Source organism: Trematomus bernacchii, unplaced genomic scaffold (assembly GCF_902827165.1).
Source record: "Trematomus bernacchii unplaced genomic scaffold, fTreBer1.1, whole genome shotgun sequence".
In the NCBI taxonomy this organism is placed as follows: domain Eukaryota; kingdom Metazoa; phylum Chordata; class Actinopteri; order Perciformes; family Nototheniidae; genus Trematomus; species Trematomus bernacchii.
The window spans coordinates 10,907,239-10,927,201 of NW_022987727.1; the positions used below are offsets into that span (position 1 = coordinate 10,907,239).

Below are 19,963 nucleotides of genomic sequence, written 5' to 3' on the forward strand. Positions count from 1 at the left end.
GCGCTATATAAATAAAGTTTGATTTGATTTGCGCTGTGAGGACAAGCTTCGCTAAATTAAGTGTGAATCCAAACCTACTGAAATGATACACACATTTGCATGGACACTTTTTTTCTCCAATCTTTCTTTACCTGGAATCTGAAGATCTGAGCAGAGAGTCCGAGTCCCCCCCCCCTCACTTTGACCGAGGCCAGGCCGCTCTTCTCCCCTCCACTGCTGGTGGTCTCACACACTATCCTACAAGGTGAGGACATGTAGTTGTCATGGTTAGAAAGAGCTGGAGAAGCTTTAGCTTCAGATTATGATCGGGTTAAGTCTCCACTTGCCTGGAGGAGACTTCATATCTGCTGCTGATGACGCTGCAGGGGACCCCCGCCACGGTGACCGAGTTCTGGATGTCTTCAGCCCTCTGGCCCAGGTTAGAGCCTGAAATTGTCACAACCGTGCCCCCCTCTATGGGACCGGACACCGGGTCCAACTGGAACACAACGGGAGCAAACAGAGGGAATTCATATCCTGTCTATGTCGTCTTGTTTTAACATCACATGGTAGCATGACATCTAGTAGGGATGTACTATTTAGCACAAGGTTCAATACATTATATGGAGCTGTGTGATTACTAGCAGGATAACAATGTGACAACGCATTTCAAAACAAAGCACTATATATTATAGGTAGAGGAACTGCCATGATTTTCTTGTTGGTTTTCATCTAGGCTTCTTTCATTGAATGTCTTTGTTTTAAATGCAGCAGGTGGACACCTTAATATGTAAACCAAATAGTGTTTGATTTTAATTAATGTATTAAACTAAAACAGTTAACTTGCTGCTGTCTTGCCCCCCCGTCAGCAGCAGTGCATTGCTTTTCTTGTTCTGCTGGTTATTGTCAGTTTTTTCCTAATTTGCATGGCAGTTGGCAATAGTCTAATGTGGAGGTAACACAACGCCCACATCCCACAGTCAGGATGAGACGGCAATTCAAATCGCATTGTGCTTGCTTTTTTCCATGACAGTGACAATAAATAAATAAAATCTTTCAGAATTAATTTATTTTCCCCCTTCACTCATTGCTCCTACTTTCGCTCTCCAAAAAAGTGCTTACGAAGTGAATGACGGGTGCAGGGCAGGAGTGTTTGACGTCGTCGCTGCAGGAGTCCTGGAACACGCAGTGAGAGCCGGCGGCCCCCCCCGCACCACACACAGCCGTACTTCGGGTCGGCTGTTCTACACCGGCTGCAGTCGGACCGCCCCACAGAACAATTAAACAGGGTCACTGAAACAAGGGAGAGAAAATACATTAATAGATGTCAAAAAAAGATACGTAATACTTTTAGGGATTACATGTAACTGGAGTACTATCAGGATACAATACAAGGTAATCCCTTACAGTTACATAAAAAAAGACGTAATCTGATCACTTTTACATTTTAAACATTGGGGATCACTAGCAGGAGTGTTTGTTGTAAAAGGATCAGATGTTATCTCTTCTCTGTAAGTTGTACTGTTCTGTAGGCTAATACTTTAAGTGTGAATCTATACGCCTACTGCCTGCATCTGCTTTATGGTTTTCAATTCAGTATGTGAACCTGTATGTTCATACAATAGTGTGTGAGCTTAACTGTGTGTATTCAACTAAAACAGAGCTTTTTCTGTCAACTCAGATTTTAAACTGTAGTTTCTGCTTGATGCCTGATTATGCTTGATGAAAGGCAGCTTTTCCTATGAATCAAATCCTTTTTGATACTCAATATCTTGGTTTCTTGTTTTTTCTAAGGTCACATTGAAACATTAAGGTCATTTAACAGGATGTAATACATCACTTGTATATTCTGATACTCAGATTAGATTACACACCGTACAGATCCTCAGTGCTGTCGATGAGGAAGTTGTTTTTTCTCCTCACGTTGATCATGGCGGGGTATTCCTCCAATAAGGCAGAATAGGCATACTGAAACAAGGAAAGCAAATAACAGTCAACACAGCACAAGTTGAGATATGGAAAATCAGGTGATGTTATGCACATCCATGAACAATTCAGATCTGGCTATGAGAGATAATGAACCACACTGCTGGAAACAGACATGTGTGATTAAGAGAGAGCAGTTAATGGATGTTTTTAATACAGCATGCCGCTGGCAGAATTGGTGTTGATTATGACCTTTGTTTTAATTTACATCTTTTATGAATGCTACCAGGCGGGTGGAGTTTACTCCATCAGATATACACAGACAAAGAAGTTGTTAATAGTTACTGTTGCAGTTTAATAGTTGCTTAGAAAATGTTTTTATTGCTGCTTTATATCAAATAAAAAAATGTTGCCAAAACAAAATCTAACTTTTTTTTTTAAATTTGCAATAAATCATGTATTCGTATCTGATAAAGAATACTTGCGTTGCTAAATATAGACAGTGTATATAGACAGTGTCCTCTACAGAAAATCCACTAAGAAAAAATGATATATTAAAAATGCATACAATATGTTATAAATTCACCTGTATAATACATGTTGATGTACTTTGTGAAAGAGGCCTAGAATCATATGATTTCAATCAGTTGAAAAGTCAGTATTATTTCAAATTGCAGATCAATATCTAGTTTTTCTCACTGTATGATTTAGTCATGAATGTTATATTATTGGGGAAATATCTTCAAGCATCTGAAAATACTTTTTCAATGGCTTTAAAGAAAGTCAAGACTGCATTATGTTCAGACTTGAAGAGTGTAGAGAAAACACAATAACACACAGAGAAATGACTGTAATGAGATGTGTTCTGACCTGGTGGGGTTGGCAGGTGATGGAGAACACTGATGGGTTTGTAGCATCCGGCTCCACGGAGGCCTCCACCACCACCGACTGGTTCTCAATGTCCAACACACACTCGTAGTCCAGATTCTCATCCTAAAGTACACAGACACACATATTTGTATATAAACACACTTTGTCAGTACAGTTAGGTGTGAACATTGGGATTTGTTCTGCCTGTCACCGTACAGTACCACACTGCAAAGCTGATTTTTCAGATTTCATTAAAAGAAAAACAAGACACCTAACATGATAATGCCCTTTTAATTTGGCAGTAATTATCCCTCCTTAACAACAGTTTGCAACAAAACCTATAATGGCACATTGGGGCTATTTTAGATTAGAAAACAATAAATGACATTGGGGGAAAGGGGGTATATTCTGAAGAAAAACTCCTGATCTACGAGAGGGAAAAAACTTGAACATTTCCTGAGATTTAAAGAGTAAATGTAAGAGAGAAAACACACACAATTACAAGGAAAAAAAACTGAAATATTATCTTAAACATAAGACTTAATCCAAGGAATTCACACTTTTCTTCCTATAACATTGTCCCCTCCCCCAGCGGCATATTTAAACATATATATTAAATATAAATAAACAATATGCACCTTTATGTCCTTAAACAATAAATATACTTTCCAGAATGTGTGCAAAGTTTGTAATTAATGCTGGTAAAAAAACGTTACATACTTACTCATCAATACCATGTTAACATGTCCCTAACATACTGAACACTGCTTTAATGCTCCCTTTAAGAAGTCAAGGGGGTGATGAGCTTTGTTGGGCTCCGTTACCTGGAAGAGGTGGAGGTGTTGTCCCAGCAGAGTGACCTTCCTCTCCACGTTGACTGGGAGCAGAGAGGAATCCTGTACCTTCTCCACACACGGACACTCCTGATGACACATGATGAATCATTAGTGAGAAATAAATATATACACAGGGACAAGGACATGTAGCCATGAATCTATATCTGCTTAAAAGTATCCCTGTGAGCTGTGTCCATTATATAATCATTGACATGCATTATGTGATTGAATTACACTAGATGTTTGAATACTTACATTTGAAAATGTCTCCTAATAAAACTTGTTTTTCCCAAACTTGTTTCTCAGATAAAACAAATAATACAATCATGGAACTTTTATTTTATAAAAGAGTTAGCATGTCACAATGTCTAAAATAATATTGTAAATTAAAGAGTTGTTTTTTTAACATGAACAGCGTTTCCCTGAAATGTTGCTATCAGCTGCATAAAATCATTCCCCCTCCCCCAACAAAACATTCCAGGTAAATATCTGATGCACCTCAACTCATCTTTGATTTATATACTGTAATAAAAAAGTGCATTTTCTAATGATTTACAGAAAATCCAACATGGGAAAAGCTACCCAACGGATATGGATACCTAGCTCAGGAACTATGAAGATGCAAGAACAGCAAACAAAACATGAAACTAAAAGGAAACAACAACTAACAGGTCATAACCACAAAGACACAACAACAGCCATGAATGACGTGCAAGTAAAACACAAGGCCTGCAGGAGAAAATAAAGCTGTCTTTGGGTGACATGAAGATAAATGATATGGAGAGTGTGGAATCATTCTGTCAGGTCAGTGCCTCGGATTGATCAGTTCTGTCCTCGAACAGTCACCCTCCTTCTCATCTACAAGAGAGCTAATAAAGACAGTAGCAATACAAGTTTGGTATGCAATATTTTGTATTGATGTCAAATAAGTCCTAAGAAGATGTACTGCTTATATTTACTGTACAAAGACATGTTAGATAGTATGTGAGAAATCGAGAGAGAAATGAATAAACTAATAAATACTTTGATATAATGCCGGCTCGAAAACTGAAATGCTCGCGGCTACAGTGTCGACAGTGTTTGTTATTGTATTCATTATCTTATCAATCAATTATCTTATTGTAGTTTTAATTTTATGTTATTTTATTATCACTTATTTTATTGTATTTAAATATCCTTATTGTATTATATATTTGTTTTTTTGTTTACAGTTTTAATGCTTTAAATGTTGTTTAATAGTTAAATGTCTTATGTTTATGTAAATAGTTGTATTTTAAATGTTATTGGTCCTTTAACTTAAACTTCTCATGTTTATATAATATACCTTTTTGTTTTATTGTATCTTTTTATTGGACGGTATTTCAACTTCTATATATATATATATATATATATATATATATATATATATATATATATATATATATATATATATATATATATATATATATATATATATATATATATATATATATATTTCTATTCAATTTATTGATTTATTTAATAAAACAATTTAGCACTTTTACTAAGAGAATAACAAAATAAATCCTTAAATATTTGTCTAATGGTAACTGCAGGATATCTAGACCATCTTCACACTTGGTTTCAGCACTCACCCTGAAGTAAGAATCAGAGGAGGAATCTGATTGGTAGTTATCTTCAGATTCAGAGTTGGACTCAGTAAATATGTCGGTTGTTTGTGTGGCGATGAGCGGCATTTCTCTGGGGCTCGACTCTGCAATGGAGGAACCTGTAGCAGAATCTGCCTCAGACACTTCCTCCTCCTTCTCCCATGGAGCTGTCTGACTCTCTGCACGCTCCGCATGGTCCCTGAGATGCAGCTCTGTGAGAGGGACCACATCACTGGAGCTGGTGGAGCTCACTTCAGAGTACACCGCTTCCTCAGTCGGCTCTAAATTAGAGTCTACATAACCACTAGTGCTGCTGGGTAATATAGTTTGGGGAGTTTTCTCAGTGATATTCAAGGTTTCAGTCTCTGCATCCTCTGAAAAAGCTCCTGCAGTGCTTCCATCCGTCGCCCCCCAGCCTCCTGAGGTGGAGGTGTGTGTGGTGGTGGCCTGGCTGAAGACCCTGACAAAGGGGGAGGTTGTTTCCAGCGTAAGGGGGGAGGTGGGTTCAGCTTGAAGGGTGGTGGGTGGTGTCACTGTAGTGGAAGTTGTAAGGACAGCTGCCGTGGTGGGAGTGGGTGTCTCTGCAGGTGGTGGCTCTGTTGTTGTTTGTGCGGTTGTTGTTGTGGTGGTTGTTGTGGCCGGGACGGTGGGAGGTAAAGTGGTGGGTGGTGGGATGGTGGGTGTGGGCGGTTTGAACTTGACGATGGGAGAAGAACAAAGGAACATGCAAGAAAAGGGGAAGACAAGAAAAAAAAAGCAGGGGGAGGAAAAAATTAGGATAACACATAAGGGTAACTTAAGGAAGCAACTTATGAATACAAAAAAATAAAATCATGGTAAAACAGTACTTAAAAAGACAAAACTACAACAAACACACATGCAGGGACTCATATGTATACAGTATGATACATGCTCCTCTACAGATCTAACCTTTAAAATCTCTAAAACCTCATTTCCACACACTGTTTACCCTAATATATATTTTACAGGAAAGCGAGACATTTTCATCGGTTGATGACAAGGAATTGTATCCGTTATGTAGCCAAATTAAGTTCTGTTTTCTGTCGCAAAATAAAGTTTTAATTTTCTGTTTTTTTTCATTTGTTCCTGGCTGATTTTCAGGTTGTTGCCGAAATAGCAACAACTCCATGCATTCAAGAACCCTTTACTCGGAGTGAATGATTTTCTATGAAAAAACCTCTCTTGTAGATTAGTCATAGACAATCATGATACAAGTTGTAGCATGACGCATGTTTTACTAGAGAGCACATGTTCTGTGATGTGAATGTTGTACATAGACGCAGCACAATGTTGATGCCAAAACGATACACAACCCTAATTGGATTTCATTCAAATGATTAGCACCCTCATGAATGTAAATGGGGTGGAAAATATGATGGAATAATATTTAACAGTACCAAAAACTCCATTAACATCCTATGATAGAAGTAGCACCCCTTTAAATATTTATCAATATCGAAAGCCTTCCTTTAAATGCACACTCACATTCTGGTTGTAGATGGTGACTCCTCGGCTGCAGGTGTGTGTGTGTGTGCAGATGTGCTGGTGGATGCACCAGTTACACCCCCAGCGGCTGCTCACACACCCTTGGCATCTAGAAGAATAAACAGTGGGGGGACAGGCAGAACAACAGAAAATGGAAATTAGTGGCAATACACATTTTAGAACACTTGCTCCTGATTTGCTTTTCTTACAGCAGAAAAAACATGACCTCTACCAACCACACATTTTTGTAAATGTTTACTATTTTAAATAATGTTTTCAGAGGATACAAGCTGTATACAGTACACCTATGTAGTAGACACAGAAAGTATTTTCTAGATTTGTATAACTTAGTTCAGTTTAGTAGGTGAACATAATCTAAAATACAGATAAAATAATAGTAAATAAACAATAATAATTCAATGCTTTTGAAGTAGGGACAAACCAAAGCAGCCTTGTCTTATTTCACAGACCCTTTCATGTTTTAATAATGTTGTAAGATTCTCAAAACATGTATAAATTGTGGTCAAACCATGTTATTTTATTTATTTTATAATTATTTATTTTAAATCACATTTTAGATATTTTATAAAGTTATTACAAAATATGTGTTTATTGTTATAATGGTTTACACTAATTTGGAACGACATGCAACTTTACTTTATACATACAAATATGCAGTTTTTAGAGATAACCAAACATATGTTGGTATGGTACATGACATCTACTCTTAGTTTACAATTCGTATAGCTTTATGTGGCATAACAATGTATTTTATGTTGTGCAATATTACAATGAGCTTCTTCAATTTTATCAACTTGATTTTTATGATTTCCAGAATAGGTTAAGGGTATTTTTGAATAACCGATTGATAGATTAGATGTGAGTAATATGTGTTGAGTACTCACGGTCTGCGTCCGGAGAGCTGTTGGACCAAGCTGCAGTTGTAGAAAGTGAATTCGGTTTCTGCCACCGTCACATTGGTAAAGCGCAGTGACAGGGTCACCATCACAAACTCTGTATGGGAATAAAAAACATGCGTCAACTTCCAATTATCTCACCACCTTCTCATAAGCATTATAGTTTGTGTTTCCTTTCAAACTATTTTGATTGTTTGGTATTTTCTGAAAATATTTTGTTGTGGGTACAATTGCTGGCCAAATACAAGACACTCACCATCTCCATGGCCAATGGGGGGCAGTCGGCTGGCATCGGGGGTGGGGCATGTGACACCAGTGTCAGTGACTGAGGCAGGAACTTCTGTGTCCTGGAAGAAGCAAGAGTAGGCCTCTCCTTTTCCCAGGCTGGGGAGGCCCTCGACTGATACTGCGATCTGAGGGAGGGAGAAAGGACGTAAAGAGAAGAAAGGAAAGGAAGTGAGCAGGACAGGAGACTCCTAGTACTAGGATGGGTTAAAAGCAGAGGCCAAATTTCACTGTGTGTGCTGTGTGTTCTGCATGTGTGAGTGACCATTAAAGAGGGTTTCATCCCTCCGATTCTATTCTATTCATCTAAACTAGTGATGAAACTTCTCCAGTTGATAATGTACATAAGGGTATTATTATTGTATTACAAGTTTACACATCCAGAATATGGTAGAGCCAGGTAAAACATTATCGCTTGTTTTGTTGACATACAGTCAAAGGACTCCTAAAGAGAAAATATTGGATATTACATTTTTTCTATCACTCCATGAATCAGAAAATATAAGGGTTTGGATGTGCAAATGTGGCATTATCTATTGTGAACTATTGGTGAATTTGTCTGAAAGAAGACATTTAAGGATATAGTATAGCCCTTAAAATTGACCAGTCCATGACAAGATAATAGTTTGCCTGTAGTTTCTTGGCTTCAATTTACCGTGTTTTATAGAACTAAAACTCTAATGGATCAGATGGAGAGAGCAAAGAAAGAGTGCCACATAGTAGTCTATTATTGTGCATTAATCCCATCTGTTCCCCACTCTTCCCCCCTGCATTACATCCGTTTTCTCCCCGCGGCTGATGTTGTACTGGCTGAGGTGCTGGATATTGAGGCACTGCTGCATCTGGTTGAAGCTCCACAGCCACTGGCCCTGCGTGGAGCCTCGCTGGCACTCCCAGCGCTGGCCACACCTGAAAAAACACAAGGAGGTCAGAAGGACGAAGACAAAAAGTAGACGGGATGCATGAGAACATTCGCAGTAGCTCCACTGACTCACCGTCCCTCCAGGACACACCAGCCACAATAGGGGTCTTTGGCAGACAGACACGACTGACAGTCAAGGTGGACTCCACATTCTGCCACTGGACGCTTCTCTACCTAAAATATACAAAAAATAAGTTAGGGTTAGTACGTGAAGAAAAAAATGATGCATAACGTGGTTTTATATGTGTATCTGTGTCAATTGTTTTTTATAAAAGAACATAATTAATGGCATTAAATACCTAATAACTTCTTTAATTCATGAAATTGCCTTCATGGTAGCCAATGGGCTTACTACCTTATATTAAAAGCTACAGGAAAGTCAAGTAATGTTAACGTTTTTTATTCTTTAAAATGTTTTAAAATTCTTTCACTTTAGGCCATCGATAGTATGGAAGTCAACACCATACTAATTGTGGACTGACTGAAAAGCAGAACAACTAGCTAACGTTAGCAATAGCCTTTCTGAGCATCACAATTCAAACTTGCTGAATTAGCCCATCTATGCTAGGTAGTTGTCTTCTAGTACGCTATACTAAGCTACAAATTAACAATGAATTTGCAGCTACTAATGACAGTGTGAAGGTCCTAACTTTTTATGTCATTTATTTGACTTATTGCTTCTTCTTTCAATGTGTAAGCTTAACTTAGTGCTCGGATGTTAAAGTTGAATCATGCTAGTTATCTATCATTTGCTAAGATAGCTTATGATGCTAACTTACTTCAAAGTAGCCGTAACATTACTAGCTAACTCACAGCTATCTAGCTAGCTTTATATCATAAACATAGTTGAGTTTTGTAGTTATCTTGACAAATATAAGTTGAACAAAAACAATAGGAGCTGGCGTTAATATATTCTGAAACAGTTGATTTAATAGTATTAAATAGTATTAACTTTTGCCTAGTTATGCTTATAGCATTATTGCATTATTATGGTTCATTATCTTTGCTGACATTCCTTAAAATAATTTTGACTGAAAGAAATTACATTTAAATTGGTTAAAGACACTTTATTAGTAGCTGTATGACAATGGAATGCTTATAATCCTAATGATTTGGTTTTACTTGAATGCATGTTAAATATAACTGGAGGCTCCAGCTCTACACTCAAATCAAGATGTTCAGTTTGTGACACAAGCCATTCAATGTATAGACTGGCAGTTTCCCACATTCATCCATCAGCATGTATGGCTACCCACACAGGCACTCTGTTGGGAGTGTGCCAATACAATAGACGCCACTTTCTCTGATCAATACCATTGTTATGTCAGACTTTATACCTCCAGCTGACTGTTGTGCCCAACACACTGGGGTTAGTCACCTTTGACCTCAAACAGCCAGCTGGCCTCTTCATTTCCTCTTATGTTCTTTGCCTCTTATTCTTTTATCCTATTTTTCTGATGAAAGGGACACAGCTTGAGGAAGTATCAAAGCCTGACAAAACTCTGACAAACGATAAATTGTCTGACTATGAAAGACAAGCAATGTTCAGTCTCGTGTAAGGAGACATCTGCGGTGAGTCTTTGAATGGATAGACGCACCAAGAAGAGTATTGCTGTTTGGAAGCTACATCTGTTCAGTAGTTCAAAGAAAAAACATACGAAAAATTTGGAAATAAATAATCTGCTGGACTTCATACTTTTTTTAAAACAAATATAACATTTACCAGCTCTAACTGTCCAAAACATCAACAGCGTTTTAGGGCCAGTCTAGGTTTGTAATTTCTAATGTTAAAGTTGTTTATTTAAGTGGAAAAAAACGTGGATATTCCTAAAGGTTAAAAGGTAAATTAGGAATTAACTCACAAATAAAACCATTAAGAACTCAAGTATTCTTGCAAGGTTGGATCAACCTCATTCACCTAAAACGACCCTAATAAGCAATTGTTTAACACAGTGTTAGTTCATTTGAATACTTACAGTAGTTTTGGTCATGATGTAGATGTATGCTCCATTCTGGTCTAATAAAAGGTCACTTTTAATGGGGGAGTTGGGCTGGATCGTCGTGTTTGCATATACCTCCACCCGGCCATCTTGGCCCAGATATACCTGAAAAAGTACACAAAAAAAACAACAGACACTTAGAAATCTATCTATATATGATATATATCATGCATATGACTTACAAGAAACTTGGTTTATTCCTCACACTGCAAGACTAAAATAAAGACCAGACAGACAAGAAAATAATGCGAAAAGGAATATCTTGTTCAGTTTACAGCTCCATGGCAAATCAAATCACGATTGAGCAGGATCGCAGGAGAAGTGGCCATGAATGTGATTATGGCACAGTCAAATCTAATATGAGTCACAGGGAGACACCTCTGGCTTAAGTGATTCCCAGGCCTTCAAACTCTCATGTTACCTCATGCTAATGAGATTAGCAGAGGTTTTCATGCCTCTTTCCAGAAGGCTCTCACTTGATCACTGTGAACAGGATGGAGAATCAGTTGGCCCATTAGGAGGATGCACTCAACACATAATGGCATGGGAAGTAGCCCTGTATTGCTTGCTACTTGGAAACATTCATGTAGTTTGTCATGTCGCATGACAGGTTTTGTAAAACTGAGTTGAACGACACTTCTATAGGAGATTAAGATAGGTAGACAAACAGGAAAACATTGGTAGCTTTAAGAACTTTTAAGAAGGCCCTATTATGCTTTTTGGGGTTTTCCCTTTCCTGTAGTGTTGTTAGTTATATAAGTTGTTTGTGCATGTAAATGTTCTGCAAAAGCTAAGCACTCCGACACATTGTTTCTGATAGGCTCAGAGGTGGGACAAGTGGTTGATCAAACATAACAGAGCCGGTCAGGTAACCAATCAGAGCAGACTGGGCTACAAATATCAACCCGAAAAAATTGCATAATAGGGCCACTTTAAATTGCAAGGATTTACACTATTTCCAAATGCCTACCATATTGGGGTTGCTAAGGTAGATGATACATTACATTACATTACATTACATGTCATTTGTTAGACGCTTTTATCCAAACTGTGGACAATCCCCACAGGAGCAATTTGGGGTGAAGTGTCTGGGGACTGGCTTCAGTAGAAGCTGCTGGGACTCCCAGCAGCTTCTACTGAAGCCTTCCGAGTAAATCGCCAGAAACGCCGACACCTCCTCATCTCCACCGCTCCCATGTTTTCTTTTGTGTTGCCATAAGTTAGTCTCTCCGTTTGTGCGCTGGGCTAATGCTAATGCTAATAATGCTAATGCGAGGAAAATAAAATGGCGGCTTCACAAAACCTTTTGGGAGTTTTACGGGGCGTGGTTTGCAATCCGCCCAGCCAATCAGAAATGGGAACCTTTTTCTCCCACGAAAGTACCTGCTCTCTAGCAGGGACTGAAAAGGGGGTGAAAAGGTTCTCATGAACTAATTTTAGTTCCGGATCTTTTTGGTGTGAACGCAAATTTTCGGAACTATATCGGAACTATACTGGGAAAATTACTCCGGTGTGAAAGCGCCTTATGTCTGACTCTATGTCCCCACCTCTCTTTATCACACATCAAACACACACATACACAGCAAAACAGACCTACAACAAACGCCTTGAATACCTCACAGCAAAGTTATGTGTACAATCAGATCTATGCAGATGTTGCTAGAAAGGTAATGATTCGTGGAATTTTTGGGACAATATTCTTTTCAAAGCACTACTCGGACCTGGACAAACAAGGAGAAGCTAAATCAAAATTGAAAATACATTCCAGCCCTAAAAATGTTTCACTGCTCAAAACCTTTAGCTCAATCACACTCGGAACTTTACTGAACAAAAGTATTAGGCACGGGATTATGGTGGTATGCTGGTTTGTGTATCTTGGAAAACTGTTGGAATGACTAGAATCTTTCAGGTGCGGTTGCATTGTGATGTAGAAGAAGGGTATGGGAATTGGCACAGACATAAAACAAATAGCTGGGAATTGATCCATGGACATCCTTTGAAGGATTATGCAGAAACAACTGCAAGGGCAGGGTGTGTCAGTATCACAGTATTAGGCAAGCTCTATTGGTGCGCATGAGAAATTAGGAGACAGCGTTAAATGAAATGAAATTGGCTAAGAAGTCTTAATTTTTCAATGACACACAGATCTTTGTTATCCCAATGATGTGTCCAGGGCGTCTCCCACCTAGTGCATGCTGGGGCAGGCTTGTAGTCAAAAAGAAACTGGCACAAAAATCAAATGATGTCACAGGATGAGATACCTTGTGCATAGTTCCTTTGGAGTCTCCGAGGAAGGCGATGCTGTGTCCCTCTCTGACGCTCACAGCCACCGCAGTGAGACGGGCGGCCGAGGTGTCCCACACCATTTCAGCTTCCAGGGGTGCCCGGCTCGCCATTGGACTGGGGGTGTGGTCGGAGCCACAGGCATATGCCTTAAGGGTATTCTAGAAAGATAAGAAAGAAGGTTTTATTTCCTTTATTTAGGGTTAATTATTGAGTTTATGTACTCATGTCAAGGGGCACTTGTCTGAAAAAGTGAAGCCAATGCAGTCATTGTTTTGTACCTGCAAGAATTTAATAAGATGATAGATTGTCTAGAAGTCTATGAAAAAAAGTATCCTTCTCAATTGAGGTGTTACCTCAGTAAACATTTTAAATTGTGATATACAGTAATCACTGCCACTGCATTGATTAGTGGTTGGTTGTTCTTAAAATAAACTAATTCTTTTTTTTAGCTATTACATCTGGTTATAAACATGCAAGCCAAAATTAGCAATTCAATTGAAATCACAGTTAAGGTGAGTATGTATGCACCTTTAAAACTAAGCTAGCTAATGTTAACTTAATCTGAAAACTTTGCATTTAATATACGCTAATGGTACAAGGCTCTTTTGGGCTGCTCTCTTCTCCATCCTTCTGTCCATATATGGTCATGTCTGGCTATTAAAGACGGCCAAAATACCAAACTAGAGGTTTTAAAATGAAAATTATTATTATTTAAAATGTCCACAAAACAAAAGTAACTTCATGGTTGCTACATCCGCTTGTTTCCTAAGTGTAGGATGTTAACAGAATGCATCCGAATGACCTGTGTTTCATTGATCTTAACACATTAAACACCTACGTAGACAACTTCTTAGTCACGTCTTTCATTAGTTTTCCATTCTTTCCTACCATTGCCTCAGAGACTTTGAATCCTCTTAATTCACAGTAAGAGGATTGCACCATAGATTAAAGCAGACTCATACGGACACAGCCAGCTTGCTCTTTGGTTGTGCAAAACAACCACCCTAAATCCTGTTTTCTGGTAAGCGCCCGAGCTCTGGCTCCACATAATTGGCCCTGAAGCAGGAAGTAGAATAGGAAATATATTTTTTTTAGTCTACTAAAGAGTTTGTTTATTAAAGAAATAAGATGTCTTATCATGAAAACATCCTCTCTATATTTAATCATGTCTCTGTTTCTTTCAGCATCGCTTTTTTCGTCCTCTGTTATTTTATTCCAATGTTTGCTAGTCTTCTGTCCCATGTTTCTACCCCCCCTTCTCTCTCTACCTTCTTATGTCATTACGTTTTTTTGTAACTCCTATCCTTCCTTGTCAGAGCTCATTAAGCAGCATCACAGCTGATTCAGGGTTAGCTTTGTTTATTGATTGCTAACGATCCCATTAAATGGTTCTGAATCCTGCAGGACCTGAGTGGCTGCAGGGCAGCAGGGGGGGGGGGGGGGGGGGGCACTGGAGGGCTGCAGCTGGGCAAAACTACTCCTAGCGCATCTGGGATTCTTGGGATTTTTTTTAAATGAGGTCCTCATTACAATGCCTTCATTCTTCCTGTTACTAAGCTTAATCTGGGCAATCCAATTATCCTTTGTTACCAAGGTATACTTTCTGTTTTGTCTTTGTGTGCCCTTGAAACCAATTGAGTCTATATACTCAAGGTATATAAAGACAGCAGGACATAATATATCCTCATGTATAGCACTTATGTATGTACTAACCCTAACAAGCACTCAATGCATACAAAACCGCCTGACGGTTGTATGCCACCAAAAAACATTCAAAATGCAGTTCACATCCATGTTTTTTCAAAATGGCATTACGTCATCATTTTATCCCATTAAACTTTTGTGTGAAATTGTCAAAATTAGCATATGAATGGTTGAGTAATGGCCACAAACATGTTGTGTGAGGTCTGATAATATATCCTTGGATCCAGGTGGACCTTTGTCCCAAACTTGAAGCAAATCCCTCAAAGCATCTACAAGAGATATCGTGTTTACAAGAATAGGGAAGATTTAAGGACATAGTGACCTCCACCTTTGACCATTGACCATCAAAGTCTTCTCAGTTCATTTGTAAGGTCAAGCGGAAGTTTGCACCATATGTGAAGACATTCCTTCATGGCATTCCTGAGATATCATGTTCAAGACACACAACTGGAAAACATGATGGCTACGACCTGGGCCATCACCAACTTGACATTCTAACTATAGAATGTCATTCTGATACGTAGATCAAAGAGAAACTTTCATATGAGCATGTGATTGGCACATTCTGTGTTTTAAAATACCCATTTGGGCTGATGGGTATTTTAGGCCGATGCCTAAACATGAGAACATTAACCTTCTTTCTTGTTTTTCTGGATTCTTACCATGGGCAGGTTGGCACAGCTGGACTTGACCTCGTACTCTATGTACGCCACCTCTCCTTCCCCCTCCACCCGGCCGTCCTGGGTGTAGCAGAGGTCGCGGGTGGAGTTGATGTGTCTGTCCAGCTCCTCCAGTGGGTAAACGCACAGAGCCGAGGCATCCAGGGGATTGTTGTTTGTGGAGCCGGCGCGGGTGGAGAAGACTCCCAGCAGATCCTCGCCTTCCTGGTCTCCACCTTGTCCCACCTGTTGCAACAAAGGCGTGGGAGAAACTTGAGAAAGTTAAATACAGCCAGCATCAGAGTAATGTTGATTTAAAAGCAACATTTCACACTCTATAATCAAGGAATTTAACCATACTTAAATTGCCGCTCCCTACAATTTATTCAAGGATTCTTGGCATCGTTTGGAGACAAATGACTAGACAAAATAACTAGACGAATGTATTCCGATTCCAATTTCTTAATACCCATTAAAAAAGTTAATCAGTAACCTCAGTAAGTATGACAATATTAAAGTAAAGTCACTTGGTTACGTCCAAATATGCACGAGAGAAAATAAAAGAAATGTTCAAATGTAGCCTTTTTCTCTACCATGTATAGCAGAAGTAAAAAATAACAGCTACATTTCCACCATTGAATGTATATATATATATATATATATATATATATATATATATATATATATATATATATATATACGATAAAAACCATCGTGTGAAACTAGTGCTGTGAAGTGCTTTAATGTGTATGTGGTAGTATATTTTTCTGTATTTTAAAATTGGAACCCTTCTCTCATTGTTACTAAATTGGGAATGTTATTCCGCTTTTTTTCTGTACTTTGGACGCAATACGGATTCCTTATTAAATCAACAACGTTCCATTTATTCCGTTCCTCCCCAAGCCTGCTTATTTGATCATAACATTTAGTCAGAACGTACCTGAGCAGCCTGGAGAAAGTTGTAAGTCCTGGAGAAGGAGGGGGATCGGCAGACAAGAGGAACTTCCACATAGGAATAATAGGAGGTGTCGTCCAGGCACACTCTGGCAGCATACGTCCGGTACTCCCTCGATGCTGACTTGATGTCACGACGGTAAAACAAAAAGTAAACATAAGAGCGCCGTGTGAAAGACATCACAAAATGGTGGTCGTATTCCGACAGACGTCCAGCGACTGCCAGCTTAGCCGTCTCCTCGTAGGAAAAGATGGGTTCTGATGAAAGGTGGCGGGTGGAGATGGGCGGGTGGCTGGCGGTATAGCCCCTCCCCACATACATCACTGTCCTTTCCCCGCCACGAAGCCCCACCACCAGCCCCACGGTTGAAACCAATGGGTCATTGGCGGCGACATACTGCGTATCCACGGGCCTCTCAGTGGAGAAGACAACCTCTTTGATCGACTTGAGGTTGCGTTTCTGGCAGGTTCCCTGGTGGATGCTGCCGCAGGTGATCAACTCCAACGCCGTGGGATCCACCAGGAGTAGTTTGTTGTGGTTACTGGTTCTCCTGGCCTGGGGACAGTTGAACTCGTTGACTGGGGGAAGGCACTCTTTGCTGTCGCTTACTGGGCCAGTTGCCTCCTCTTGCTCCAACCGGAGTCCGTCCGATCCGTCCAGCTGGAAGAGGTGGTCCCTGGCCCCCACGTACACCGTCCCCACAGTGGGGTCCGGGTGGAGCACCAGGTGCTGGAACTCAGTGTCATTACGGGAGAAACGAGGGTAGGAGCGACCATGGGCTGTGGCAAAGAAGATGAGGATGAGGAGGAAGAGCAAGGTGGAGTTCAGAGTCTTCCCATGTAGCATGGCAAATATTCTGAGGAAGGAAACAGAGCTGGGTCAGAGGTCTGAGCTAGAGGTGTTACATCATTCACTAAGGCTAAAAGCTGCTTACCATATAGTTGAGTATAGCGTAAGTTTAAGAGTTTTAGATGGCTTAGGTTTAGGCCAAGATAAATGTTAAGATGTGGTGAGAGGAACTTCGTAAGAACGTAAGATTGCAAGACATAGGAGATGGTGGAGGAGTTATATCACAGCACGCAAATGAAATGTCAGCATGTCCACTTGGTCTTACTGTCCAAGAAAAAGGTTAAAAAATATTTATTGTTCAAATATTTGAGAAAAAGAAAATGTATAGTTGTGTATTCTCTATTCAAACAACAGCTCACAGTTGAAAGTATTTGTGTACATAGCAAAGTTTCAAATCTGTTAAAAAATATTATTCTATTATTGTTATCAAACCCAGAAAATATCTATATCTATAAGGCTGACTGATGTTTTGTAATTATGGATTAAAAAAACAGTTGAAAAACATTTCTAAACATCTAGAACATCTTATTCCCGATAGTAAACAAGTTCAAATTGCCTTACTAGCGGGAAAAGGAAAACAATTATTTCAAATGGCCAGCACAGGGTGACTCTTTTTCCCTAGACTTTTCCATCTTGTTTTTGTAATTTATTGATAAACTCAGTGAACTTTTTTGTACAATATAATACACATATAAATACACAATAAATACACAATATTGCAGGGTATGCTTTAGGTAGGCTACCTTGCGAGGCAATTTGATTTGCAAAATATTTCTAAAAACATTGCCTTACTAGCAACAAAGGGAATTGATCATCAATATATGATACAAACGGCACAAGCATAACATACACACTATCCCTGTTCGGTTTTCTCTTTAGATTTATAGACAAAAAAAAAGTACAATATTGATGCCATTATTGTTATCTAACACAGTTCTCAACGTTTACAATTTTGATCTCATTATCTATGTTCTTTGTTAAGCCTGGAATCCCATTATTTCCTCTCTGTCTATGAACGTTAGCAACACTCAAAATGACTCATCTGATTACAAAGTAAAAAGAAAGAAACACTCGAGTCATAATTCAGAGACAGACGGAAGCAATACTCAAGATGATTGTCCCATTATTCTCCATAATGTCACAACATCTACTCTAATATGATTAGTGCTCATAACACTATGTACTGTAGAGTGTTTTCATTGCTATCCAAACAGCAGCAGCCGCAGTATCCCTTACAGCCGGAGCATCTGAAACAACAACTCTCATTTCCCATTTCCACAGCTATCACTCAACACCTCTGAGCAGAGTGGTGTGTGGACACTGAGAGCCACTGCATTAACAGTTAAAAACGCCTTTAATTATTAAATAGATTACTCAGACCTTTCACTGACCTCACTGACAAGGGTCTCACAGAAATAAATAAATAACTACTGTAAACCATAGTGTATGGAGCACGCTTTAAACTGGGGATGTGTAAGATATACACAATGCGACATACAGATTATAATGAAACAATTAAATTGAGCTCTGGCAACAATCTCCCCCAAGTATTATAAATGCCCCAGCACTTATAAAACGAGAAGTACAATGTTTAGAAAAAAGCTATTAGACTGTAAAAAACACAGACTGCTGCCTCAGGTCTTTATGGGGCCAGTAGACAAATTATTATTTAGTTGTTGTTTTTTCCATCTGTTATTTGGAGTGTTTAACAGTATTGTAATAATACAAGGAACACGTGTTTTTCCACAGCTTTAAAAAGGGATATATTATTAGGGACATTTAGGATTTTAGCCTTTGCAGACCATTTACATGCACAAAAACATAAACAGACTACAGGAAAGGGAAAAACCCAAAAGCATGAGGGAGCCTCTTTAATGTCACAACTGCTCTACCAATTCTGCTCAAAGATTGTATGGCAGCCATTTGAGAAACTCTAGGCATCAAACTACCATAATAATATATGGAGGCTTGCTAACAACATTGTCTTTGGCCCTAACCATTTCCAAAACAGTGAATATGAATAGGAGATAGGATTCATTCAAGTTAGACTGAATCACTATTTGGCTGACCAGTTAAGTTAAATCACAGGTCAATTATATGTTAATTGCTCTTAAAAACATTGGTTGAAATGTCATTCTAAATGTCTGTTTTTGCTTGTTTCTTGCATTAAGTATTTGTCCTTGCTGCTGTGATGCAAGAACATTTCAGACTTGATCCGACAATTACGTATAATTGTAGTGTATGATATTAAAAAGGGAAATGCAGTTTCTGCACCATTACCTTGCAGTTTGAATAGATTGCTCAGATATTACAAATGCAGTGCTATCTCACCTAACTGTCGACCCCCTGGGGCTGCAATCAGGACAAAGACGAGGGGTGTAGAATAAAAAAGGGAGAAGCTGTGTGTGTGGGTGTGAATGTGTGTGTATTTGTGTGTGTGTTCATAACCAGGGGTTATCCAGGAGCAGGTGCATGTGTCTTAGTATGTCTGGCAAGTGGATGAGTGTGTCTCAGGCCTCCGTTTTACTTATTCATGAGCAGAATAAGACATATAATAACTAATAACCCCCACGCCCACTGTCAGAGGATTTGAATTTGGTGTGTATGTGTGTGAATTTCAAGAGGAGTGGCCAGTACAGTC

The 19,963-nt window shown here is 39.1% G+C and overlaps 1 protein-coding gene across 1 annotated transcript in view; it reads right to left on the bottom strand.

The window, feature by feature from the left end:
• The window catches only part of plxnb1a (plexin b1a), a 79,187-nt gene that overhangs the window by 25,150 nt on the left and 34,074 nt on the right, over positions 1-19,963 (bottom strand). Inside the window, 17 exon segments of the mRNA XM_034145425.1 lie at positions 132-237; positions 327-478; positions 1,102-1,179; positions 1,181-1,272; positions 1,854-1,947; positions 2,776-2,898; positions 3,600-3,698; positions 5,225-5,935; positions 6,746-6,854; positions 7,651-7,759; positions 7,919-8,075; positions 8,724-8,856; positions 8,943-9,043; positions 10,846-10,974; positions 13,131-13,313; positions 15,522-15,764; positions 16,459-17,329. Coding sequence (XP_034001316.1) covers positions 132-237; positions 327-478; positions 1,102-1,179; positions 1,181-1,272; positions 1,854-1,947; positions 2,776-2,898; positions 3,600-3,698; positions 5,225-5,935; positions 6,746-6,854; positions 7,651-7,759; positions 7,919-8,075; positions 8,724-8,856; positions 8,943-9,043; positions 10,846-10,974; positions 13,131-13,313; positions 15,522-15,764; positions 16,459-17,319 — 3,480 coding nt within the window. The 5' untranslated portion in view covers positions 17,320-17,329.